Source organism: Chaetodon auriga, chromosome 18, assembly GCF_051107435.1.
Source record: "Chaetodon auriga isolate fChaAug3 chromosome 18, fChaAug3.hap1, whole genome shotgun sequence".
Classification (NCBI taxonomy): domain Eukaryota; kingdom Metazoa; phylum Chordata; class Actinopteri; order Chaetodontiformes; family Chaetodontidae; genus Chaetodon; species Chaetodon auriga.
In genome coordinates, this window is record NC_135091.1 from 11,991,472 (window position 1) to 12,018,950 (window position 27,479).

Sequence of the window (27,479 nt, forward strand, 5' to 3'; positions counted from 1 at the left end):
TGTTAAAATTGCAATCATAACAGATGAACTTGCGCCAGAGTGTCGGTAAAAATCTCCCTACTTTTGTGCGTTGACATAAATCACGCCGGCTGCTCGGACACATCTTATGTATTTTGTGATTGGATAGAATTTATGGCCGCGTTAAAAAACTGCTGCGGCGTGTGTGCACTCGGCCTTTAACTGCACCAAAGCTATCGATGATTTGTAGCCCGCGGTATCTCCTTGAGTTTTACAGCCACAGTACATATTTTTCTGTCTACAGACAAATAGATAACAAGAAGGAATGCATTCATCCTGGAATAAGAGATAAAAACAGCTTCTGTTCATCCCAGTGTCTCAGCATGTGTGCATGCATTCATATACTTTGTGTCTGAGTCTTGTCAGCGCTGACACGCCAGGTTACAGAGTCATTCTTCACTTTGGTTTCTTTTCTTGTGTGTTCCCTATTTATCTTCCTCAGACCTGTCACACTCAAGGAGAGCAGAAAGAAGTAAAGCTTAGTACCAACATGGCGTTTAGAAAATAAAAGTCCCAGCTATTTACAACCAAGGCACGACCCAGACTCTTTTGGAAGTTCTCTGACTGGTTTATTGTTGAGCGTTTGTTTTTTTTTCTTTGCTGCCTGTTCTTCCCTTATTATGCACCACTGTTTCCATTTCCCATATGTTGCTACCTCTCACCCCAGTAGTTTATGACCATGTTCAGTCTGAAACAGTCTCTGCAGATTTATAGGTTGAGAGCGCGGTGCAGTTTATTGTTTGACTCCTGCTTATTAATTGCTCTTTGTTCTGATATTTGCTTGTTTTTCCTTAAAACTGCCCCCCTTCCTCCTCTAACTTCTCCTCCTCTTTTCGTCCATGTCTCGCTCTGCTCTGCCTTTCTGCCCTTTCTTTTCACTCTCTCAGTCTGGATGGCAGAGATGAGTTGGTGTTGATTCCATGGGATGAGCAGAGGCACAGAGAGATGGACTGGTGCGAGGCAGAGGAGTGCAGGTAAACAGTAAACATAACCTCTTACATAAACACACTAACATTATGACATTGTGCACCAAGCGCCAAGCCAACTGAGAGATATCATTGTAAAATCTCTCCATTACCCGTGATAACAAAGCCTCTTGTAGTGTGGAATTGTTAAAATTCATGCTCCACACAGGCCAGATGCTTGTGCTGGCATCATTATGTGAAACAAAACATGACATCCTATTATCTAAATGTTAAACAGAGCCATAACAAACTAATACCAAATCTTGTTGCGCTGCCAATTTATGCCTTTTGCCTGCTACTGTAGAGAGGCCAGCTCCATTTACAATTTTATTTAGCGAGCTCTTTTTACTGCTCTTTGGTGTAGAGTCATAATATCAGTTGGCTATTGTGGCATGCTTGGCCAGGAATTGCAGGGTGAAAATGTGGTACTGTGATTCTGTGAAGCCAGCAATCTTAAGCATTGTGTTTATGACATGTTTTGCCCCCTACATTTCTTTTTTTTTTTTTGCCATGTTGTCCTCAGTCTTCCCATTTTTCTGTCTTTTGTGTATGTTTTCTCTCTTCTCCCCTCTCACTCTAACCTTATGTCCTCCTTCTTAAATGGTATTAAGGGTGCTGATGTTCCATATTCTGTTAAATTTCAACAAATCAGCACTGTTTTAGTCTGCCTTTCAATACTTTAAGGTTTCCCTATCCTGTTGGTCTCTTGTACTGAACACGGTCGTCTTAAATAACATATCATGAGTGTATTGCTTTCATATTTAAATGCTTAATTTGCCGTTTCCCCCTTCCTGTAATCTGCTGTTTCTACTCCTACTTTTCCTAAAAAAGTGAGTAAATAGATAAAATACACTCCACTCTCCCTTCATGTCTTCCTCAGAGCAATGTTGGACCAGAACTTGTTCGATGATGACAGTTTCCTGTATGAGGAGGCTCCTGAGCTGCTCAGGTTCCGCACAGCCACACCGTCCATCGAGCTGCTGACTGACTGGTACCAAAGCAGGGCTAAGGATATCGAGTCCTGCTCCAGACAGGTACATACAACTGTGTTGTAGCAGGTTCCCAGTTGCATCTGATTTCCATGGCAGCAAAGACACTTTGCTCAAGAATGATTTTGACTTTCAATGGACCCCCACAAACGCCCCCGTCTTGGGACACTTGTGCTAAAGACACGTTTCAATCATTGCCGTCCACTCGAGACATTAGGTCAAATAAAGCAGGCAAACATCAAACAGGAAGAATATGTACATTTTACAGCAAGCATCAGTGTAAGCACTCAGCAGGCTGCTGTTTGACGCATGTACAACACGGCCAGCTGCTGCGCTCCATCAGAGACTCCTGTGATCCAAGTTTGCGCAGATCCAGGACAGAGCAGGTCAGAGACATCACTTTAGAGGCTTCAGCAGACTTGCTGATGCTGGACCAATTTGTGGCTTAAGTAAAAGGAGCCAGGTTGAGGTGAAACTGTTGAAACTGTGCTGATTGTTTAGATGTTCTGTGCTGCCGGGCTGAAGATGTGTGTGAGGCATCCACTTTTTACAATTTGTGGCTACTTTGCAGCAACACCCATAATTGAAGCATTGTAGTCCACCACAAGCTCATTGGTTGTGCTGATATTGAGTTTCAGGTGATTGCTGTTGTACCATGTGATGACGCTCTCTATCAGTCCTCTGTACTCCTCTGTAAATATAGTCTCTGAGTGAAGACAGCATGTTTCTCACCAGAGATGATTCACTGGAATCATACTAGTAAATACAGAGATACCTTCCATTTTTCCAAAAAACTACATGTAATACTTCTAAATACATTCAAGTACATACAAGTCCTCACTGCATATATATATATATATTGTTAAAATACACACACACACACACACACACACACACACACACACACTTTTTGGCCCCTGACTTCTGAAATGAACCCTGCTTCTACTTGATTGGGACTTATAGCAGGACAGCAGCAGAAAGGAATGAACAGACATCTGGCAATTTGGAAGATAATTGCCGTCCCACACTTCTTTTAGATGACTGGGGCAGAAAAAAGTGACGAGCCGGGATTCAGACTGCACAAGCAATGTTGCCAACCTCCATCAGTAAAGGTCACTGTGATCCTATCTGTGACAGACATTATCATATTTGCCATATGGACCTCTAATGAAGAGTAACCAAAGCTTCTGTCATCTGCGTTCTGTTGCTGTAGCTGAAAAATAGGACTTGATAGGACTTGTTTAGGGGAGTAATGGGATGTAACTGCCGGAGCTGCCCACTCTCCACCCATACCATCCACACTGCAGCTCTGTCCCCTCTTTACCTCCTTCACAGTGATGGATCAAGGTTGTCACACTGGTCTCTTTGTCTTTGTGAAAGGACTAACAAGGGTGCAGTCATATCTTTCCCCTTCATTTCTCCATTTTATCCCTTTCACTGGGTGTAAGGAGGATGGAGGGGAAGAGATTTGGGGGTTCATTGCTCATTTTTGAAGACAACTGGGGAATCGCGCCTTTCATCATCCACTTGAGAGAAAAAAAGTGAGACTGAGAGACTTTAGTGTGTGTGTGTGTGTGTGTGTGTGTGTGTAAAAGTCTGTTAATCTCTAGGAATTCACACCGGCTCTCTTTCATTCTCTCCCCTGTTCCTTTTTTAATTTGACCTCATCTTCTTTTTTTTTTCTCGCACGTTACTCCAGGAGCCTCTCAGGGTCGTCCCTAACTCTCATGTTTCTTGGTTTTTCACGTTTTTTTTCTTCTCGCTCACACTTGTGTAGATGCAGCAGTGAGAGACGCTGGAATAGCTCTGCTGCATTATTTCCCCTCCTTCCTGCCCTCTTTACTTTTTCATCTCATTTGTTCTCTCTCATTTGCACTCTCTTCCCATCCCTCATCTGGCCGTGTTTATGCTTGGGAGAGCGTTTTAATGGAGGAAAATGGGGTTTGATTAAAATGAGCCACATCAGAGGAAGCTGGAGTGTTTTAAACCGGTCACAGAGCCGCAGGAAGCGAGGCGCTGAATGGGAAGATTGACAAGATGATGACGGATTGATTCACAGAGGGAGACAGGTTTTTTGAAAAAGCAGAGAATGGAAGCACAACCAAAAGAAAGAAAAAAGGAGATAAATGCTGGGCCAATGCAACATCCCGAGTAAGGTTAGAGTGTATTACAAGCACAGAAAGAGGGGAGGACGGGGCTAACAGATGAGGTAAAAAGGGAAAGCAATCTCATGGAAAGAGCTGTTGGTGTGAAAGAAAATCACAGGTTATAAGGGGGTGAAAGGGCATAAATAAGGGATATTAAAAACAAGTGTTAGAAACACCATTGGCAACAAGATGGCACAAAATGAGAGGGCGGCTTTGGAAAGCAGACAGTGAGGGGGAGACAAGCATGCAGAGAAGGCAAAGGGCCAGGCTTGGCAGAGTTCAAATGGAGGCCAATGATGGTGACTGTTACAGACTTCTTGTCAGAGGTGAGGAGAGAGAGAGAGGATAAAAAAGGACTGCAGCAGAGTTGAAAAGAATATGTGGAAATGATGTTTGAAAGAAAGGGCTGAGATGGAACAGGGGGGAGAGACAAAGAAGGATCAAAACGAGTTGGAGAATTTAACGGAGTCGCTGAGAAGGGGAGATAGCACAGAGAGAAGGAGAGGCAGAGGATACAAGCTGTGTTACAGTGCAGAGAATGATGAGGGGAGGGCACGGAGACGAGGTCGTAATTAAAAAGTGTGAGATTTTAACATCTGTATTGTCTGCGGTTAGCTTGGGAATCTATCTCAGGGGAGCAGGGGAAGAGAGAGCGAGGGAGGGTTGGAGTGAACGGGAGAGTCTTTACTCACAGTTAGATCAATAGACTTCTCTCTCTTGTTGTATCTAATTGCTCAGGCTCTGACTCGAGGTGATTTGGGTTTTCTCTCGTCCTGTGTGTGTGTGTGTGTGTGTGTGTGTGTGTGCATGCATGCGTGTGTGTGTGCGTGCGCACGCTGTAAACGAAGGCATGCAAATTTTCAAGAAAAGTGTTGACATAAGCTGAAGATGACAAGGCTGCGTGCGTGCGCGTGCAAGATGCCGCGCTAACCGCTGTGCTAAAGGGCTCTCCCTCTCTAAAAGGTGGAGAGAAAGCAATCATCACCACAGGACCCAGCGGCATCTGCTATTGATTGGCTATCATCCACAGGTGGCTGAGCATCGATTGGCCAGGCGCGTTGCCAGCGTATAGGTGGTCGGATATCGATTGGTTGCTCTTCTGGATGGAATTTTATCGATCACAGTAACAGGAAGCCCAAATCTTCCCCGTTTTATTGTCCAAACACTAATGACTGAATATTAGTAATGACTGACGGGTATTGTTTGGTTTCGCATTAGACATGATATTGCTCATCCCAGTTCTGTGATCTCAGCAAGAGTCTTTCAATGGTGTGGTGCCCTTCTCCAAGCAGCCTCTTCATTCACCTGTTGAACAGGTTGCTTTGAATAGGTTAATTGGATTGCAGAAAGGTGGAAAGGTACAAGGCTCACATGTACAAGTACATGTATGTAGGAGCTCAATGCAATGCAACGGCACTACAAAGCACAGCCTCGAGAATAACCACAGAGCCTATTCAACATTTCATCATCCTGCATGGCCACTCTGAAGATAGTGCTTGGTTGACTGTAGCATTAGTCAGTTTACTCTGAAAGGCCATGTGCCCATCAGAAAAAGGGGTGGCACAGCGTGGGGTCAGTGAGGAGCCACAATAGAGGGAGTGTTTGAACAGGGTGAGTTTTCACTGCGGCCAACTTTAAGGCAGAAGCAGTAAATGAATACATTGGCTGCTCACCTATTTACTTACACAGTAAATAGTCAGCAATAAAAACAGAACTTTTTATGGTTGGCTTTTAGACACACTGGCGGCGTGGATCTAGGGATGGCAGGATGAGTCAGTCCCCCACTTTGGTCCAGACTGAAAAATGTTACCAACAATTGCAGAGATCATCAACTACATCTGCCCAAGGGCCAGGGTTTTTCAGGCGGACACTGTGGGGGGGGGCAGACATTCAAAAAAAAAAAACATTCAAAACCCCCAGTACATATAAGTCTACTTAGCCTATCATTGTTAATATTTTCACTTTCTTACAAACTTAATGTTATTTTTATGAGCTTATATCAATGTGAACAAAACATGGAGAAACCATATTGATAACTAGATACGACCCTAGAAAATGCTCTCAGACTCCACCAAGGAGGCAGTGAGTGCTAAACACAAAACCCACAGTTCAACTACCAGTAAGTGAGTCCATTTCTCAGCAAGATCTCCTCTTCAGGATCCCTGGAAGCAAACAAAAAATCCTCAGTTTGAGACTCAATGAGCCAATGAAAGTAAACCCAAGTGCTCTTGGATCTAATGAAAAAGCTCCATGATTCACCAGCAGCTCTGGAGTTACCTCCCAGTCCAGCCAGTGCGCTGCTGTCAGCTCGAGGGAATGGCCAGCCTGGGAGCCGAGTGCTTTGATGGTGATTCTATGGAGTAGAGAGATGGAGTTGGAAAATAAGCCAATTCTGTAGAATGTAGAATGAAATATGGACTTTTTGGCTCGTTGTTCGGGGGTCGGCAGGCTAATCGACAATCACTCTCAGGATGGCCTGGACCTCCTCCACTGGTCGGTAGCGTTAGAGGCGCTCATTTTTTCGAATTCAATAATATTCCAGTGGTCTGGATGTGGGCCGCGTGCTGCCAGTTCATCATCACTGAACTACTGGATGATGAATCCGGCTGACTTTGGTGATCTGACTTTCCCTTTATGTTGACATTTTTGGATTTTTTATTGAAACGTCTTGACAACTGCTGGATGGATTGTCCTGCAATTTGGGGCAGACTCGGTGCCCAGAGTATGAATGCCAATGACTGTGGCAGCTACCAGCAGGTCAAAGTGTTCATGTATCCAGTGCAGTATCTCTACAAGATGGATTGGCAGTAGCTTTGATACAGACATTCATGTTACCCAGAGGATGAAGCCTTGTGACCACCAGCAGGCCGTGCTTCAGCATGAAGGACCTCGACAACCGCTGGATGGATTTTCATGCTTTTTCGTGTGCACATTCATGGTCTTTGTGAACTTTTGTGACCCCCATTGTTTTTCATCTAGCGCCGTCATCACCTCACAATTTAAATGCGTCCAGTACTTTGGTTTGGTTGGAGTGTACCTTAAAAGATAATATGAATTTGGCTAATGATGTACAGTAGATGCCTGAGTATTTTTTTTCACATTGCCTTTTTCTTCTCTCTCATTGCCTTTTCTTTGTGTCCATCAGGTGGACTGCGCCCTGTCGCTGGTGCGTCTGGGGAAGGAGCGAGAGATCCCAGGGCTAGAGCTCTTGTGCGATGACCTGGTCACCATGGAAACACTCGTATATGAGACATCATGTGAATTGAGTCTGACACTGAAAGATTTGCAGCAGCTAAGCGACATCGACAAGCTCCACCTGCTAATGAAAAATGTAAGTGGCATGATTTGCTCCTTTCGTCTTTTAGATTTTACATTTCCACCGGAACATTTTGCCTTGACATGTTTTTGATTTAGTTTGAAAGGTTTGAAATTCTTGCTCTTTATTCATAAAATCAACGAGGGAAGTCTTGATTAAATTGTGAAGTGCTGTTTTCACTTGGCGTGTGCTGATGTAACATTATCTCAGCCAAAATGATGCAGGTATGAGAGATGCTACTGACAGAAACTGTTCCTCTACTATCAAAACATAATCATGGAGGTCTGTCACTGTCAATATTACAGTCTAATAATTTTGCATCTTTACATTTATTGAAACGTTTATTTAAAAGCATCTTCATAGCTTTTGAGCAAATCCCACTCGGAGATTAATATATTCATGTTGTTTTTACAATGAAGCTAACAAAATATTGCTCACCTCACTTTCCTTTGTCTTAAATGTCCCCTTTCCAGGATGTTGCTTTGTCTAGCTCACAGTATGGGGAGAGTTCATTGTTAATAAAATTGAGAAAGCTTAACTTCTAACTACATTTCATATTAAAGTTCCATGGTGTGGTTACTTTAATCCTTGACTGCTTCTTAAAAGAACATAATGTATGCTAATGACAACTTGAATAGACAACAAAAGCAAACTTGAAAAGCAGAATTTGAAAATGTTTTTTAATAACACTCCCGCAGTAAATCAGGCTCTTTTAATTTTTGAAATCCCTGACATTTGTCAGTGCCGTATTTCCATCGAACAGCAGCGAGAGCGCTGTGAACGCTAGCAGGTAGTACAGTTACAAGTCCCCTTGGAGTACATAATATGAGCTGTCCTCTAAATTGTAGCTAATAACTGCCAGCTTCAGCCTGTGAGGACCACTGCCAGTAGGATCTGCCATACAGGCAGGCAGCCAGCAAATGTTGTTGACTGCACTAACACATGCTGTTTGACTGGTACTCCCTTTGGGCGTTATGTGAGAGTGTCTGTGAATGTTTACCAAACTCGCCTAGATTAAATCTCCCTCTTTGCCTGTGTCTGATGTCTTCCTTTATCAGAGACACAGTACAGCAAAGTAAAATGTTTGCGTGTGGGTGTGCAAGGTTGCGTTTAGCATCTAAGTATTTCTTGAATATCATCCTTCCTGTGGATGCTCTCTCGTCTGTATATCCTGAGTCAGAGCTGTCGCGAGGTGGATGCAAAGCCCTGCACAAATTAAACGTGCATCCCCACAAATCACAGCACAGCCCACAAGCTGGAGCTATTATAGTTCAAGTTTAAGCTAAATTCTGCTTAAGGTATTTTGCCCTGTTGTAAGACAATTAAAACCAAGTACATACATCTAAGTATGTGATAATGTGCATCTGATTTTGAGTATTTTTTCCAACTTGCAAACTTGTGTGCGCTCACAGTTGTTTTTGGGCTACCCACCTTCTGGGATAACTTGACACAAGACACAGAAGACACATAATAGAAGGAGAATATTGCGAGTCTAGCAGCAATAAGGGTACTTACAACCTGTAAAGCAACGCTGTTTCACAGGAAAAAGCATTTACTGTCCTTTGTTGAAAGGGAATTTCTGCTCTTGTATACACTGCTTTTTCAAAAGTAACTTACAGAAAAAGTCTGTTGCCTCTTTGGTCCGGTATGGTAATGTATATGCAAGATACATAATGTTTAATTTCCAGTTTGTACATCACCTGACAACTTGCGAAATTGATGTTGCACAACGAAGAGGAAGAAGAAGCACAGTAATAAATCAGTGGTCAAGGTAACCCTGACCTTACATCAGGTTCATTTACATATATCACCAACGTGTCTGAATAGAGAGCATGCAATAATAATAAAATTAAACCAGTATTTGCTGAGTTCTTGGTCAGAAATGATCAGTATTTTTGCAATGAGCTGTCTGCTACTTCAGCACCACGGACAGCTCCATGCATTCATCAGCACACAGCACAGTTAGCTGCTGATATTTCAGAGGCCATAGATTCTAAATTGCATAGACCTCAGTCAGACGAAGGATCAATGAGCAAGGCAGACTAGACTAACAACTTAACAGCCCCTCTACTAGGGGATGGAGACGGGGGTGGCAGGTTAACACGGGGAATGACATCCCCCGTCAAATACGTCTACTGTCAATGGGTGTGTAAAGCAGCTGTTCATATTCATGCCTTAAAGCAAATGTCTTTCTATCACCAGTCCGGCACTGAGCGCTATGTGAAAGACGCCTTCCAGTGGATGGTGCCGTTCTTGCACCGGTGTGAGGGACAGGAAGAGGGTGCTGCTAAATCTCTGCTCAGAGAGTACCTGGTCAGCCTGGCCCAGCGAGACCTCACCCTGCCCCTCATCATCTTCCAGCACTCCAAACCTGACGTAAGTACCCCCCCCCCCCCCATACACACACGCAAACAAAAGTGGTAGGAGGTGTCACACTTGGGTAATCATAACACACACACACACACACACACACTGCGTCTCTCTGGCTGTTTGTGCCATTTGAAGGCCAGTGTCGTGTCACTGCGCTGTAAATGTTATATTTATGACCCCATAAGGGCACAGCCAAGGACAGGTCTCCTGGCTATTAGAAAACATCCACCACACATACACAAACACTGAAAGGGAAGAAAATACACTGCCTCAGTGTGAATGTATGAAACAGACAAGCCATGCACACACATTCACACTCTCTCTCTCTCTCTCTCTCTCTCTCTCCTACTCTCCCCCTCCCCTCTCCTCCAGTGCCAGCAGAAGATCATCGGGGACCCAGACCAGCTGATGGCGGTCGCTCTGGAGTGCATCTACAGCTGTGAGCGAGATGACCAGCTCAGCCACTGTTATGACATCCTCGAGTGTCTGCCACAGAGGGGTTACGGGTCAGACACACACACACACACACGCACACACACACACACACACACACACACACATACACTCTCTCTCTCTCATGGAGCCATGCATGTTTTTGCATACAATCGCGAACACTTTCATTTATTTACATTATGTAAACCATGATATAAAGAAGCTGAAGCTGTTCACCATCTCGTCCAAAAGAATACAGTGGTTCCACCCCTCCCACCTCTTCCCTTTCCTTGCGCTTTCCACCTCTCTACAAGGACCTATCAATAAACCTAACTACCACCTCTGTTTCTGTCTTCCTCCCTTTGCACCTTTCTTTTCCTACTCCTCCTCCTCTCTCTCTCATGCTTAACTCTGACTCTGAGGAGCCATCAGTTAGCCAAGCCAATACAGTCTGTACAGTATTTCCTACCTTCTACTATTGCTGTTTCTGCCTCTCTCTCTCCCCCACCTCTTCTGTAACGCATTTTATTTCATGTGGCAAGAGGGCCTGTCCTTTAAGTCTCCCACGAGGCTGTGTGGGTGCGCAGTGCATTTGAAGGAGAGTAAGTGATAATAAAATACTGAGAGGGAAAAACGCAGGAGTACAAAAGAGTAAATTGTTGATAAAATGGACCTGTAGAGTGTCTGAGTTGTGTAAATGAATTTAAATAGCTGGATGCGTGTGTGCACCCTAATTGGAAAACTGAATGACTGAAATAAGGAGTGCTTTATTTTTTTCTTGTCAGTTGGCTACAATGAAGCAGCCATACTTTTCAACAATGCTATCTTTTGCCCTTTTCAACTAGCTCACATAGCTCGCTTAGCTGTGCTGTGATCGTGTTCATTTCCACTGCACACTCACAGTGGGTGATAACTGCGTTGAAACAAGATATTATGGTGCCGCTTGAGAGCAGGGCCGCCCTTAACCAAGACCCATTGTTGTACAAAACTGAACTGAAGCCTAATGCAGGTTACTTAAAGTGCCATTTTTACATCTTGTTCTGCAGTTTAAAGCGAAATCAGCTGGGAATTAGTACAAAATAGCTATCGCAACTTTGTTTCCTGATCTGCTCTCCTTTGTCGCAGTGCAATCACTGTTTTAAGATACCGTTTGAGTGAACTGTCACTAGCCAGCTAGCTAATGCTGAAGAGCAGCTAAGAAATGTTATTAATTGTCTCACACACTAATTAGAGCCAACAGTAGTTAGCAGCACTAATTCATTTCATACCACTGGTCTTGCTATCTGTAAAGTTTGAATAGGTAATTAGTTGCAAAATACAAAGGAGCAGTATTAATATGTTTAGTACTGCCATTACTTTGGAGCTTTTAGCTAATTAGGTGATAACCCGTAGTCAGTTGAGGCTTGTTGTTGCTATTTTGTTTTTGTTGTTTTGTATCTAGCTATGCAAATAGGTTTCATTTGTCACTCCACCAAAATATGCACAGGGACCATCATAATCAATGCTATTGTAGTTTAGCAATCGGGCTTATTAACTACACTTAACAGGGTCTTACTGTTTAAATATTTTGGGTGTATATAATACTGATACATGTTTCTTCTAAATCAGTATAGTACTGCTTTTGATGCTAAGCACTTCACTTTGCTAGACAGGGTTCCTCCTTCCTGCAGTGTTTGGATTAGCAGTGCTGCAAGGCGCTACTGTATATGCAATGCCTTCAACTTCACGTTTCTCCCAGGAGTGATTTCTCTGACTTACTAAGCTCCAAAATTGCCACCCCAGCATAGAATATTACAGATTTGCGAGCAAGGAGAGAAACCATGAGTTAGTAGTTTCAGCCCAATTTTCAGATTTTTTTTTTTTTTTTTTTTTTTTTTGTGAGACAGCTTAATTAGGTCTAAATCTGCTCGGAAGAATGTAATGTGCATTCACCCTTAGAGAGTGGAAAATGTGGAAATGGGCAAGGGATTAGATGGCGAGAAAGGGAGAGAAGTAGAATGAGGAAGAAAAGGAGAGAAGGAAGAGAAAGAGAGGAAGGAGCTGGGGGGGGGGGGCAGCACAGACAGTTAGATCTGAAGAAGAGACGGATGCATTGGAATGGATTGATGGGTCAAGAGTTAGAGTGTGTAAAAACAGAGATGGTGTGTTCATAAAAAACAGACGGACGCACACACACACACACACACACACACACACACACACACTGGCGCACACACACATAGAAGGTTGTTTCATCAGGGTCAGTACTCTAGTGGGGGACAGGCCAGCCTGACCCAGAATCCTTTGCCTCAAGGCAAAGCATCATGGGGTTTTATTTTTAGTGGGGGATCAGTACAGCCTCACAGTGGTAGGCCACACACACCCACACATATAGTACACTGTGCTCTGTACGAGCATAAATACACACGCAGAGATGCGTGTGAACACTGCACACACACAAAAGAAATCCCTAATTAACATATCTACTTTTTTTTTTTTCTTCTGATGATGTGAACATAAAATAACCACTGCTTTTGTCATCCTACAGACCAGACACAGACGTCACGGCGTCCCTCCACGACCAGGTGGACAAACTTGAGAAGCATCTCAGGTACATCAACACAACTCACACCACCTTTCAGCCGTCATTCCACCTTTCTGCTCCATCTTCTCCTGTCCACCCCGTTCAGCCACGCATGCAGATTAGAGCTTAAGGATGGAAGATTTGCTCCTTTTTCCCTTTCTCCAACTGTTTCAACAGAATATCTCTTGGTTTCGGACAAAACAAGGATTCTATACCGCTTGAAAACGCTGAAGGGAGCAACTCGTCAGCTCGATGATTAGCGCTGCGCTGCATGGGAAATGTTGACTTTGTAGCGATGCTTATTACTTCCCTCCCCCATAATGGGCCTGATGGAAAACTCTAAGAAGGAGAGGAGACATGGATGTGCAGTCAACACACACACACTCGATATCAAAGGACTGCTGTCTGTCCCATGGTATTCAAACAGCCTTGGGCGTTTTCTCAGTTACAGGTTAAAATCACCTACGTGTCTCTCTCTCTGTCTCTTATTCTCTCTCTCTCCTCCACCCCCCCCCCCCCCTCAGGGTGAACTTCCGAACACAGTGATGAGGAGGAAGGAAGGAGGATAAGGATGAAGGCAGGGGGAGGGCGGGAGCCTGAAGGGAATGTGAATGTAGATGATGATGAGGAGGAGGAAGCAGCAACAGGAAAGCCTGTGTTAGAGCTTAGCGTTGGCCTTTACAGACAAATATCCACACATATTTACACGCAGGCACACACAGCCTTGCACAAACGCACCCCAGGGGAGCCTGGGAAGTGTGTTCATGTATATTTTGTGCTGAAGTAGCGTGACTCACACATACTGTACACACAAACATGACTCTTACCCAGATGAATCAGGCAGTAAATTTGATGTGTCTGCTCTCAGAGCGCCTCCAGAATAAAAGCTGTTTTCAGCTGCTGCCACTACCACTTGCTGGCACATTAATATGTGCACAGGGAACATGTAGACACGCCCACACACGCATTCACACACGAGCAAACACACACACACACACACACACACACACACACACACTGCTGTAAATATCAAGACTTTTCTGTCCTTTGCACACATTCGCGCACATGCAGCCCCACATACACTTGCACACACACACACACACACACACACACCTGTTTACTATGGTAATGAGTTGCAGCAGAGAGCGAACATCTGTGGCAGCACGACCCTGTTGGGACTCGGGGTGCCATGCTAATCCCACAACAACACACACATGCACACACACGTACACACTCTCTCCCTCGGTCATAGAAGGCTGCCAGCATTCATGTGCTCCGAGACACACGCAGACACACGTTTCCGAAAAGGTGGCTTGCAGTTTATCATGTTGCTCTTCAGTCTTGCTCTACACTTTCTCCATCTGCACTGTGGCATGCAAATGACTTTCTGCTGCCAAAATAATGAACAGCTTAGAGCGTGCACATCTTCTGTCTTTCTCCTCCGCACTCTCCCTTGGATTTGTTCAGGTTTTATTTTACCCTTGTGTCTTCTTCTTTGCCATTACCTGCTGTGATACTTACTGCTGCCAATCATCCTGTCTTCTGCTTTTACCGAACAAGTTGATTAATGTGACTTGAAACTTTGTCTGATTTTATTGTGCAGTTGTCCTTGTCTTGTATCAGCTGGCATGATTATATCAGTGTGTGTATCTCTGTGTTTATACTTAACAGTGTGGTGGAGGTTCTGGAGAAACACGCCCTGCAGAAGCCCACTTCATATGTAAAGAACAGTCAGAACAGTGAAGAAGAAGCCCACCAGCTAATGGTGAAACTGTGTCGCCACATTGGCCGCAAGTATGAACGTGAAAGACACACACGTGCACTTACACGTACAAACACAAATGTCAAGATCACAGGAGCATACTGAAAATCTACTGTATGTTCATGTGTGTCCAGAAACCCTCCAGTGAGTGAGACGGTGTGGAGAGGACTACTGCAGGACCTGCTTGACATGCAGCAGAATGTCTACACCTGTCTGAAGCCAGAGACATGTCACCAGGTATCACACCGCAGCAAAACAGTAAAACATTACATGGAATCATCAGATCTGTACTAAATGTCAATATGAACCACTCAGTTCGTCAACGCAGCTCATCAAACAATGTGAAAACACTGTCTCCTCCTTCGTCCTCTCCTCCCTGACCTCTGCAGATCTTTGTCGAGTCCCTGCTGTGTTCCAGCCATGTGGACAACGTGCGCCTGGCAGGGCAGCTCATGCACTGCTCGAAAGTACGTAAGATATGACTCGACCTCACAGAGTTGCACTCACACCGCCCGTTGTCTCTAAATAGTAAACCATCCATAAGGAATTCTGATGCTGCGGTGTCGTCAAGCTCTAAATTTTATATGAATGTTTCCAGGTCAGCCAGGATGTTCCTGTCAGCTTGTCTTTCCGGGGTAAAGGTCACGCTCTGAAGGTGGGCTATGACAACAGCGTAGAATTAGTGTTGGCTGCTGCCAGGGAGTACTTCAACTCATCCACAACGCTAACAGACCCCTGCATGGGCCTCGCCAGGTGAGGAGCACCATTTTGACATTTGTCAGTGGTCATTTTACCAATTCTCACTTATTCAAGGGCTGAAACCAGATAGAGCCTGACTTTACATGTAATTTGGTACACCTTAGAGTAAAGATAAATGCGAGACATGCAACATATTGGAAAAGTTACGGCATGGAAGTCGTTTCAGACCTAACTTGTATAAACTTTGCCATCCTCAAGTGTTTGTGTGCTGTCTGAGATGTTGACCTTGCTTGTTGTTGGTATGAGAAACACTTTATTTCTGTGTGGGTGGATTTGTGTTTTGTGCTTGCATGACTGACCAGGAAAAAAAATAATGATGGCCATTTTTATTCCCCCTCCTTTAGTACATTACATGAAGTTTATACCAAGTATTTGTATGTGTGTCTGTTGCCGGTTTCAGATCTGAGAGGGGAGCTGCTGGGCGTCTAACCTTACCGTCTGTTCCTAGTGGGGAAGTGGGACAGTAATTGGGTCGTCATTCATTTATAGTAACTAATATAGAGGCCCCCCTCCACACTCTTGGACAACATCATCCATTGTAATACTCCCACTGTGTGCGTGTGTGTGTGTGTTTACTGCATGTGAATTTGAGATATGAGACAGAAAGAAGTGTGAACATGTGCCTGTCGCTCTGAAATTAATAGTCCATACAGACTTTCTGCCTGTGTCCTTAAGATTAAAATAACTGCTCCACAGACACACATTTTATCCTGTGTACTAAATACTAAAGGCGCACACACAAACACACATGCATGCACATGCACATGCTCGGACAGAGACACAAATTGCACCTGCCCGTGTCCTCAACGGATGCGGTCAGTGGCATCAGGCACAAATTTACACAAGGACAAAAGGATTTCTCTTAAAATAACATGGGAATCCCCTCTAACTACTGAAGTGATCAGACAAGCATCACTCAGGATGGACAGAAGAGATGCTCACATACACACAATAGACACAAAGTCCTGAGAAATATGAACAAAAAAAAGTTAAGTTAGTTTAAAGCTGTGCTAATCAGTATTTTTCCTGGACAATGGGTCAAATGACGACAATTTATGTAGAAGGTTTTGTGCATAGTGACATCATCACCCTACTCTGAGGCTCTGCTCAGCTCTGAGCTGCGTTTTGGCATCTTTCAGTGTATTATTGTGGTTTTATGGCCTTAACTTTAGTGCTTTGTTTCACTTTTACTGCTCTCTTACTATGACCTGGTTTTCACCAGCAGCACTTTCAGGTTAAGAAACTCACTGTACGCTACCTGCAAAGCACCAAACGGCTGACAGACGATGCTAGCAACTAGCAGGTGAACAGAGTGGAACGTTTAGCAGCTAAAGAGACAGATATTTCCCAATATGATGTAAATTGCTGAAATATAGTTGAGCTCTTTCCGCTAATATAAATTAGGCTTATGTGTGATGTAGTTTCATATACTCTTTCAAAAGTTATAAACTGTACTGCCAATGCAACGTTAAATCTATTTTCTTGATGTTTGTTGTGGTGCTTTTGCTTCCAGTTGGTTTGAGGGAGGCTGGCTTACGTTCATGTCATTATCAGAGCTGGACAAGGTCAATATGACCTTCATGTTTGTTTCAGCAAATCCAGTCAAACTTACATTTTCACATTTGAAGAGATATGTTACTACTTTTCCGACTCACCTCTCTGCATCTTTATCTTTGTTGTTAAAACTTCAGGGTCAGAGTAAACAACTTGCTTTCAGTTCTGTATCAGATAGATGTAAAAAGTTGTCAAAATACCTTACACTGGTGTGAAACACGCACAGATTTCAACAACCATGATGCAGAAAAAAAAAATGGGAAGAAGTGAGAAGTAAGGCCAGAATGGAGGATTTTGCTTTGTCTCGCTCCTATTTGAAAAAGCTCTTCTTGCAAGACCTTGTACGAGGGAGAGAGGGCTGCAACGGAAATGACACAGGAAGAGAGAGGGGAAAAAAAAAAAAACAGAGGAGGACTGCGTCAGTACGCTGCTGCAGCGCGGCTTGGGCTGGTCGAAAGAAGGACAAGGTCTCAACTCTGGTGTTCCATTGATAACTGCTTTACAAATGTTAACCTGTGTTCTCCCATGTGTCTGTTTAACAGGAAGTAGTTATCTGCAAATTACAGAGTACACTCTGCGAAGCACATCGTGACTGAAATTGAATTTTTTTCCACCACTTTTCCAAGGCATGCACACACACACGACGTCGGCAGATACTTCACAGCACAAGCACATAATCAACATGCCCTCTTTCTGTCTCTCAGTCGCACATCCACGGCCCTTTCCTCTGCTCTCATTTGCCAGGACAAACCTCTTGTTCCTGGCAAGAACACCAGCCATGCTCAAAGAGTGGGAAGCTGTGTGCTGAGCGTTTTGCCGAGTGTGTGTACTCTAGTCTGTTAGCAATCTCGAGTCAGACTGTTTTAAAGATGTATGTTTTGGATTGCTCTCCTTATGCCGATAGGGATCCTGCGATGCCTCTTCCTCTCTGTTAGCTGTCTTTGTTCACACACACACACTGAGAGGTCAGTGTGTGTTTCTTTGCTGAATACACATCCCAAGGAAGAGTTTCCTCCTCTCCACTTGAATGACATCACAGCTCGTCCCTGCGCTGTTGTTTTATGTGAGATTTATTTATTCGTCCCCTGTCTCTGTTGAAATGTGTGATGAAAAAATGAGAGAGTACACTCACATCTGAAACATACTCACACACATTCAGTGTGCTGTTACATATGCAAAGTGATGTGCTGCATAATCCTATTAAGGGTAATGAGTGTGGATTGTGTTGCAAGAGAAAACTCCCCTGTCGTAGATTGTCGCATCAGTCTAGACTTTGTAAGTAGATCCATTTGAGCAGTCCCGCCATGTTTCTAATCACAGTGTCGAAACTTCACAAACTTCAGATTTAATAACCAATTTTTGTTACAACGGAAAATGTGTTCATAAATAAGTAAAACTCATTTAAGTCCTTCCCACTCAGCTTGTCATGCAATCAAATCAGTTGCTCTTGCTTTACAACTAATTTCTGAAATCCAGTCCGATTAAATGTAGGATGGAGTCTCTGCTGGTTACCTGGCAACTGCTCAGCGGCGAGTAGTTCAGCAGATTGCCCCTCATAAAACAGGAAATGGACGTTTTTACATTATGGTTTTTGTACATATTAAGCAAACAAAGCATGTGTTAATTAGCTTTAGAGGTGCTGGCAGGTGGATTTTATCTCTGGACAGAGCCAGGTTAGCTGCTTCCCCATGTTTTCAGCCTTTGTGCTAAGCTAAGCTAACCGGCTGCTCATAGCAAATGAGCATATTTCCCAAAATGTTGAATTTCTGCTTCAAACGTGCCCCTCTCTCCTGCATATGATCGATGCTGAGATCATAAGAACATCAGCGAACGTGTAGCTAAAATTCAGACTCCCTCTTCTGGATCCCACGTGGTCGTCTGTTTGGTTCCTTCTGGCACAGATTAATATAGCTCATCAGCTGTCGCGTGTCCCTGTTTTAACGGATTGCTGTCTTCATTAGGGCGTGTCTCCAGCTGATCACTGACTGTCCCCTGGCCATCCAAGACGAACTGGACCTCATCAGCGCCCTCAGCCAACTGGAAGACTTCGGCGTCAGCATCCTGCCACTGCAAGGTACCACAAAATGTGTCTGTGTGTCTGGGAAGAAAATGAGCTCAGTTAACCACGAGTGTGCCTACAGTCTTTCTTTGTCTGTGCATTCATTCATGTGTTCTTCATTTAAACTCAGACGTGTAAAGGATGCAAGGACGCCATCCCCCACCCCCTCACCCGTGTACCATGCACCGTGTCTCCCTCCCTGCTGTCAGTTCCTCCATCCCTCCATATGTCACTTCCTCTTGCCACTATATCTAAATATATGGTTATTTATGGATCAACTGTTGAGCAAACAACATCTGCCTGATGGCCTAATTAGGACTGAAGTGTTTGGTCTCTGCGTGTGTGCTCTCTCCTACACACACACACACACGCACACACGCACCTCTTTTTTTATATTTCTGCTCCATCTGTAATCCTGACCAATCAGTATTCACCTCCACACTCTTTCTTTCTGGCTCCACATTGGTGCCCTGCTGCAGCAGTTTCCAGGCATGGCTCTCTGTTAAAGGAAACTGTGCAGCCAGAATGAACCAGCTTGGCCCCTCATCGCCTCACCTCTGAACTGAGGTGTTGTTTGCCTCCGAGGCCTCTGCTTTCTCCCCCCTTTGCCCTCATCAAACTGAGCTGCCAGCATAAAACCACTGTGACAGAGGGAGCCATAAACTGCCACCTCTCTTTCGCTCTCCTCCTCTCTCTCTTTGCGTCACTCACCCCCTCCCGTTTTTCTTTTTTTTTTTTTTTTTGTGGTTCCCACTTTGCCCCCTTGCTCTCATTCCTCTTTCTCCTCACTCCCTGCTGTCTGCTCACATTATTTTTTCACTGCCCACTTATTCTTACCTGGGAGACAAAACGAGAACAGGAGAGAGTTCAGGAACAAAGTATGAGAAGGAGGGACGAAAGAAAAATATGGGACAGAAGAAAGAAACATAGAAAGCGAGGCTGTAAGAAATCGTGGTGTAGTGCAAGGAAAACTCTCCAATTATCACTTTTTGTGTTGTGTTGTTTTGTATCAGCGATTATTGTGTAAAGCCTGTTTTGAGTGCTCAGGGCCAGACTGGCTCCATGGCTCTGTATTGCCTGCGGTGCTTTCACACTATTTTTTTTTTTGTTTGTACTGACTCAAGGACACACGCACGCATACTGTCCACACACAAAAACACACATTAATTTTCTTTTTCACCTAAGTAAAAGCCCTAGTCCTGTAAATTCCCACACTCTCAGATAAACACACACAAGTATGGAGTGAAAGGATTTGAACATTTGTAATCCATCTTAGGCTGTCTCCTGCAGCCCTCCTACAGCGCCTAAGGCGACGCTTCATAACCACCACCCTCCCTGGAATTCCCTCTAGGCCTCGCCCAAAGTTATGCCGAGCCATAAAGATCCTCAGCAGGGTATGGGGAAAGCACAGGAGGCCCGTGGAGGCACAAAAACATGCTATTTCTTCGGTTTTCAGTGCGAGTGTAGAAAAATATGGAAATGAACTCAGAAGTTTAAAACCTCCAAGGTATTATCCTAATTAAAAACATGTAGCTCTTGTCAAGAAATGTGCATTGAATCTCTCTTCTGAGCTATACGTTTCATCTGTGTTGAATAAATGAATGCATGGAGTCATGAAACTGTGGGGTACTCAGACACCAGAGAGTTCCCCTCGTTTTGTCCGACCAAACCCAAAGAATATCAGTTTGCTGTGATATAAAAAAGCGAAAATCTGAAAATCCTCACAAGACTGATTGGAATTTTTATTCTCAGCTTTGAGGTAATTGGTCACAATAGGTAAGAGATTTGATTTGAGTTTTTTTTCTTATGTAAAAACTTGATTGTCATCTTCAAAATCAGCCCAACGTACAACATTTTGTTGTCTTGCAGACATGGTGACTGCAGCTGTATCTGATCATTTGTATCATCAGCTGCAACTTCTCCAGATTGAATACAGTAATTAGCAGAACATGTCTGACACCCCTCCCCCTCTGCCTTCCTTCTCTCCCTCCCAGTTCGTCTGCAATCAGACCGTCTGTCTCTCATACGGGAATGCATCGCCCACTGCTCCACGGCCTACAAGCAGTCCACCACTCTGCTGAATCTGGCCTCCCTTCTCAGAGTGGCAGGTACCTACAGACGCACACACACACACACACACACACACACACACATTGTCTTACACCGCTGACCTCACCCCATCATCTTTTCTCTCTTATCTCTTATGTATGAAGGAGAACGTTCAGTGAGTAAGACTGTTCTCTGGTGGCAGTTCCATGACAAAGCTCATGAGATTAAATGAGGAAGTGCCGCCCACACGAGGCGCGGAGACGCGTGCAATGCGTGGGTACATTCAGCGAGAACGTCGGCAGTCCTCACACAAGAGGGAAATTCATCTTCACGGGCCGCGATGCAGCTCGCAAGGAAAAATCCACACTTAATCACGCACACACCCTGAAGGAGCGAGCAAATTTCTCTCCCCAGGCGCGTCGTTTTCTGTGCTCTCTAAACCTTTCTTCTGCGCTCAGTTTTCATGTAGCAGTGATCGTGGGGGACAGGTTCAGTGCGAGGACATTAAGTCAAATCTGTACACGTAGATTTGGCAGCTTTTTAAAGAGCTCATTCATAAATACCAGCTTGAAAAAAGTACACGATGCTCGGCTGTTGACTGTTTAACAGAGCTGCTGATTTCATTCGTCTGTCATTCTTTTGTGCTTGCACCTCCAATTGAAGCACTCACTGTTCGGCCTCTTTGAAGCTCTGTGTGTTGCCTCATAGCTTTAAAAACAGATAAATCTATTACTCCTCAAACCTCTTTTAAGGCTGATAGATGCTGGCAAGAGACATTCAACTTTGTATTCACTTCAGTTTGTTGAACAGGCATTTTTCTAATTATAATCCAGTCACATCAACGTCCTTTTTCATGTCTGTAATTTGCAGAAACTATGGAGGGAAAGGTGAAGTGGAACATTTGTTGGGTTAATTCTCAGCGCGCTGAGGAATGACTCGCACTTAAAAAGGACTCAGCTCTTTAAGTAACATCCTACACACGCAAACATTTGCAGGGAAGCCACTTGTGAGCCCCGTCTTGTTTTGGTAAACACATTTCAGTTCTATAAGCTGAGTGTTCCTCTCCTCCCATCCTCTCATGCTCACTTTCTTTAAGAGTTACCATTAGCACAAGCTCTTAACCACAAACACCAGTCGTCTTGCGGTATTCCAAACGGGATTCTATCAAATTATTTTCATACGGGTTGTTTATGTTTTGATGTGAGCTTTCGTATCTTCCACTTGGGATTATGAAACTGTGGAACAGTATCACTGCAAGCACACACTGCGGCTGGCTGATGAGTAATGCAATCGAGTCAACACATGAAAAGTGAGTGATGTTTTGCTGTATTTTAACTCAAATTCATTAAGTAAAAAACAAAAAAGAAAGGATATTTTCTTAATTCTGTATATTGGGAGCACTCCAAACACTCCCAGCCAACCCAGAACACCATCACGTTAAACTGACAGCATGCGGGAAAGTTTAAGACGTCATCCTGTTACTTCTTGTCCCGCAAAGTGACATGAACTCCGCCGTCTTCCTCTCTCTGTACCTCCGTGTTTATCTCAAGCCCGACTCTTCTGTCCGTCTGCTGCTCCCCCTCTCTCTTCCGTCCTTCATCTCTCGACTCGTCGCTCGCTCTGTCTTCCTCTCTCTGAGGCCTGTCGCCAGCCAAAGGAAGCCTGCTAACCGGCCTCGTGGCATTTCTGTGTCTCCTCTGCTCGCGTTCAGTCAGCAGACAGCTCTCACTGTGTGGCTTCAGCAACAGAAAGAGGCAGAGGGAGATGAGAAGAGGAATAAACAAATTTTTAAATAAATAAATGCAGGGGGGGAAGGCTTTTGAAGGGCGCATAGCTCTGGGGCTCCGTGGTGAATATTTAATGCAGGTATCACCAGCACACCGGTTAAAAACCCCGAGGGTTTGGTTGCTGCTGCGGTCTACAGAAATGTTCCATAAATCAATCAGTCTTACAGGGGGAGAGGTGGGGAGAGAGAGAGGGTTGTTTTTGTCTGAATGAATCAATTATCATATCCCGAATGAGAATTAAATTGTGCTGACTTGGAAAGGATCCTCGTGATCCCGTTTAGACCCTCAAGAGTTCGTGCAGTAATCAAATCTTATTAACTTAAGTGTTATCTGTCGCTTGTTTTTCTGACATTCCTCACCTTTCATCCAACCCTTTAATTGTCCCGTCAGCGGCAGATAAAGGCCCAGGTTGTCTTAATTGGAGTGGCTTCAAATCAATGCCAGAGAATGTCTTTTCATAAACACAGGGGGTGAATGAAGTGGTGCTGACACACACAAACACACACACACACACACACACACACATATGCTCACACGCACGCAAACCTTCTCTATATTGAGGTCTTGACAGCTTTTGAAGACACCCTTTCACCAGCCACCCAGAAAATATTTGACCAACACCTCCATCCCCTCGGTGGTAAACACAGCATTTCTATCCATCACTCTCTCTGCACGCACACACACACACACACACACACACACACACACACACACACAGTGACCAATCCAGCACCATCGCATTTCTTCATCTCAGCTTGGTTCGTTTGATCTTCAGTGTCCAGGTTTGTTCATTCGTCCTGTTTCTGCCTCTGCCTCTTTTGATCGTCCTGTCCTCTCCTTTTTTGTTTGCGGAGATCAAAGGCTGTCCTGAGCCGCCACATGAATGCTAACACCACAACCAATCCCACCAACGCTAAGATATCAAACCGAGAGTTCTTCCTGTTTAGTGAAGAGAGCTGGATGGCCTTCTTTTTTTTTGGATAATTCGTAGTCCCTCTTTGAGAGGAACAGACACAGCGATAACCTCATTTTATGGTGGACACCCATTAACGTGTAGTCTCGGGCTCGGTCTGCGGTGCAGCTAATACATTTAGACGTCCTGACATTCCAACCTTGAGCCCGTGTGAGTGTAGTCAGATGGAGATTTAATATGAGGTTTATTAAGACAGATGTTGTACGTGATGTGCAGGATTATGAGATTTGCTGTTTAGCATGTTCGCTTTGACATGTTGACATTTCTCCAGATTAAAAAGTACGTTTTAAAGAGACTGAAGACTTTCATGTTTTGCATCTCTCCGGTGTCTGCTTAAATGATTATCTGTGTGTGTGTGTGTGTGTCTATGTGTGTGTCAAGGAGATGACAAGGCCACACGAAAAGGCCAAGTGCTGACCCTGCTGGCAGAGCAAGCTCTCCAGTGTCTGGACTTTAAGGCCTCCTACATCCACTGTCAGGACCTCATGGCTGCAGGTATGTAGTTGACTGTGAACTGTGCACTAGAAGACCTAATGTGAAGCTCACTTCTGCCTGTCTGCCTTTGCCTTCATTTGGTGCATTTATAACATTACATGAGGGCAACACTTCCCTAAAACTGGTTAATTTGTCTGCCTAATTGTCTGCCAAATTCTTTTGAGTCTCAGCAGAGGCCCCTTCTGACAGCAGAGCTCCATCTGTCATAAAGTCACTTTCACAGAAGTAGGGTTTTTTTTTTTCTTTTCTGAAAATCTTATGCGCTCTGTTTGGCTCCTCTTGTGAACAATGACCGACAGCAGTACACAATGAACGCAGCATCTTGACCTTGGATCATAGAAGGGGCTGTGTCGATGGAAAGAGTTCCCAGACTCACATTCTGTCCAAGGTGCAGCACAATCTGATGTAGCTTACACTGGTATGAAATGATCATGGTGCAATATGGCATTTTTTAGCATCTTTTGTTTGTAAGTCTTAAATACCCACTTAATATTTAGTGTTCCCACTGAATCCTAAAATCAGACTGGAAATGAGGACCCACAGATTTTGAATCCACATGTGCTGATCACCCTTAGATACCATGTAACACAGCCTGATTCCATTCCATTTAAACCAGTTTACCGCCAGTGGTAGTGAGCACATCTTGAAAAGTAGTGATTCAGCTGGCCGAAGCTTTACCATTGACTCAAACCTGTCAGCTGAACAGGTTTTAAACAAATTCCTATTGTTGTCTAAAGGTCACAGCATGCTTCAAAGGGCTTGACAGATGGTCAAGCAACGTGTGAAACACCCTGCCTCCAAACCTTAAGTTGAGAAAATACGTGTTCTCCCAGTCATTTGTGATAGGCCAGTTGAACAAGTGGACGATCGAATGCAAGTAGACACGAGCATAAGCTTCAACTAAATCAACTTTAATTAAGGAGAAAATCACAAGATTGTTACAGTGTCATCAAACATGGAGGTGTCTCCGCATGTGCTCTATATATATCGTATATAACCAGCACTTGTGCTTCTCGCTGGTGTGTCTTAATTGGTGCCATTAATGGTTTGTCTTATGGTTTCACACTTGAAAAACACTCTCTTTGCGCTTCTTACATCCTGCCTTAGATGGACAAAATTGAGGATGAGTGACATTGTGTCTGTTCGTGCACGACAATAATCAGGACGACATCACAATAACATTACAATCCCGACTTCCTGCTCCTCAGAGTTTCCCTGACGTGGTCACTGTGATAATTCTAGATTTTCTCTGACCCTGTTTTGCGTCACGCCACAGAACAATCAAAGTGAGCAGACTTTCCAGAGTCTCTCCACCGTGCTGAGTAACAGGAGACGGCTCGGATGAGAAAAAGGTGTCGGGGAGAAAGAGAAGGTGTAATCAGATAAGCACCGTTGTTCTCTGTCTGCGAGCGCAGTGGGAATAATTGAATCTGTTTGTAAGAATGAAGCCAGGATGGCGTGTTGGTTTTTGACTGTGATGAAGCGGGAACAAATGCAGCGCAGTCATTACAATGATATTTTCTTCAAGGGGAAACATGGTTTCGACTTAAATATGCATTAATATCCCGAGGGCTTGGAAGGTTAGGCTTTATTGTATCATCAATACCTCAGCATTATATCCTCTGCATTTTTAGCTCTGCGTATTCTTAGACTTCATACAGGATGTGTGTGTGCTGTGCCTCGTGTGCTTTCATGAGCTGATGGGTCTTGGTCTTCTCTCTGATAGGATTCAGGATAGATTAGCAAAGAGAGAAGGACACTGACAGAAACGAAAACTATTTCTGCTCAGCCGTATTGTGTGAAATGTTGTTTATACTTGACCTTACCCGCGCTCATTTTTACTTTCATTAAACACCCCATCGTCCTTTTTTCTCCTCTCGTCTCTTACCCCTCTTTACCTCACCTCCTCGCCCTGTCTGCTCTTCCTCCAGGTTACGGACCAGCGTGGGATGTGTGCAGTCTGCTCGGTCAGTGTGAGGGCTATGGAGATCTGGAGGCCCGGCAGGAGCTTTTAGCCTTCTCTCTCACCCACTGTCCTCCCGACAACATCCACGGCCTCCTGGTCGCCTCCAGTGACCTGCAGACCCAGGTCACTCTTCATATTCATTGTGGTTTGACCAGCGTGGCTTTTTGTGAACCAATTTGGATCCTTACAGGACTGTAAATGTATTTTTCTTTACCAATACTCAATACCTTGAGATTTTAAAAGATTTTACCCAAATAAAATGACTGAACAAACAACCATAACACGTACTTTGAGAGACCCAGTCAACAGTGAAATCATGATTAGTAACACTAATTCCTAAAGTTGGAATAACTCAAATTGTGTGAATACTAAACTCCTAATCTATCCTGGCATAACAAACAATCTAAATTCAGCATAGTTAATTCTTCATATCCTGACCTTTCTGAACAGAACGTTGTTCAATTTCAGATAATTTTAATGATGATTACTTTTTCTATTCTAGCTGAGACGATGTGCCTTTTGTCTGCAGTTTTTTGCTCTAAACAGACTGTGGGACAAAGCATCTCAGCACCTATAGGCTGTGGTGTAGGGAAGAAGTGAGCATGCTTTCATATGGGAAAGATTCTGACAAAATATACAGACCAGCAGACAAATCAGAGGAACTTTTTTCATAAGGAACTAGACAATGAGCTTTCAAATGCTTTGTGAATGACTCTTAGAACAAAAAGGTAGGAGTCCTAAAGTTAGGCCTGGCACACCTATAATATTCAGGAGTTTCTCCGAACTCTGCCAGTTAGGAGCTACTTTTAGCCCGAGGATGTTTTGCGAACGTGGCCCCTGTGCTCCAGAAAAATGAAGAGTGAGCTCTGAGGCGGTTCGTGCAGGTTCTGTGTTTCTGTCTCTCTTAACTACCACTCTCTGAAATTTGTAACAGGTGAAGAGGTGGCCAGCACAAAACTGACTAAAAAAAGAAATACACCTTTTAAGGAACACAGAGAAAAGTCCATTCACCATGGTGCTCGTAGCGTTTTAGTTAAACCGAGCTCTTCTCCCCTCCAGGTGTTGTACCAGGCAGTTAACTATCAGATGGAGCCCGTTAATACTGAGAGTGGACGAGAGGCCGACGAGACAGACTCCGTGAAGGTTTGTGTGCGTGTCAGTGTGGGTGTGTCTCTGTCCCGTTTCTCGGTTTGTGTGTTTTCCCATTGCTCCATATTTGATGAGGTGTAAATCTAGTGTTAAGGTTGCTCAGCTCCCTTGGTTTATTTATGCCTC

General features: G+C 44.1%; 1 protein-coding gene across 2 annotated transcripts in view; it reads left to right on the forward strand.

Moving 5' to 3' along the window:
* The window catches only part of nbas (NBAS subunit of NRZ tethering complex), a 139,325-nt gene that overhangs the window by 33,712 nt on the left and 78,134 nt on the right, over positions 1–27,479 (forward strand). The window contains exons 22-36 of one of the 2 annotated variants that reach the window (XM_076756131.1): positions 906–992; positions 1,864–2,017; positions 7,265–7,450; positions 9,638–9,811; positions 10,178–10,311; positions 12,765–12,827; positions 14,472–14,594; positions 14,697–14,799; positions 14,952–15,029; positions 15,161–15,315; positions 18,837–18,949; positions 20,929–21,042; positions 24,125–24,238; positions 26,170–26,327; positions 27,264–27,359. In XM_076756131.1, the coding sequence (XP_076612246.1) occupies positions 906–992; positions 1,864–2,017; positions 7,265–7,450; positions 9,638–9,811; positions 10,178–10,311; positions 12,765–12,827; positions 14,472–14,594; positions 14,697–14,799; positions 14,952–15,029; positions 15,161–15,315; positions 18,837–18,949; positions 20,929–21,042; positions 24,125–24,238; positions 26,170–26,327; positions 27,264–27,359 (1,852 nt within the window). The remainder of the gene's footprint in view (positions 1–905; positions 993–1,863; positions 2,018–7,264; positions 7,451–9,637; positions 9,812–10,177; positions 10,312–12,764; positions 12,828–14,471; positions 14,595–14,696; positions 14,800–14,951; positions 15,030–15,160; positions 15,316–18,836; positions 18,950–20,928; positions 21,043–24,124; positions 24,239–26,169; positions 26,328–27,263; positions 27,360–27,479) is intronic. The other variant, XM_076756134.1, reaches the window with a different exon arrangement.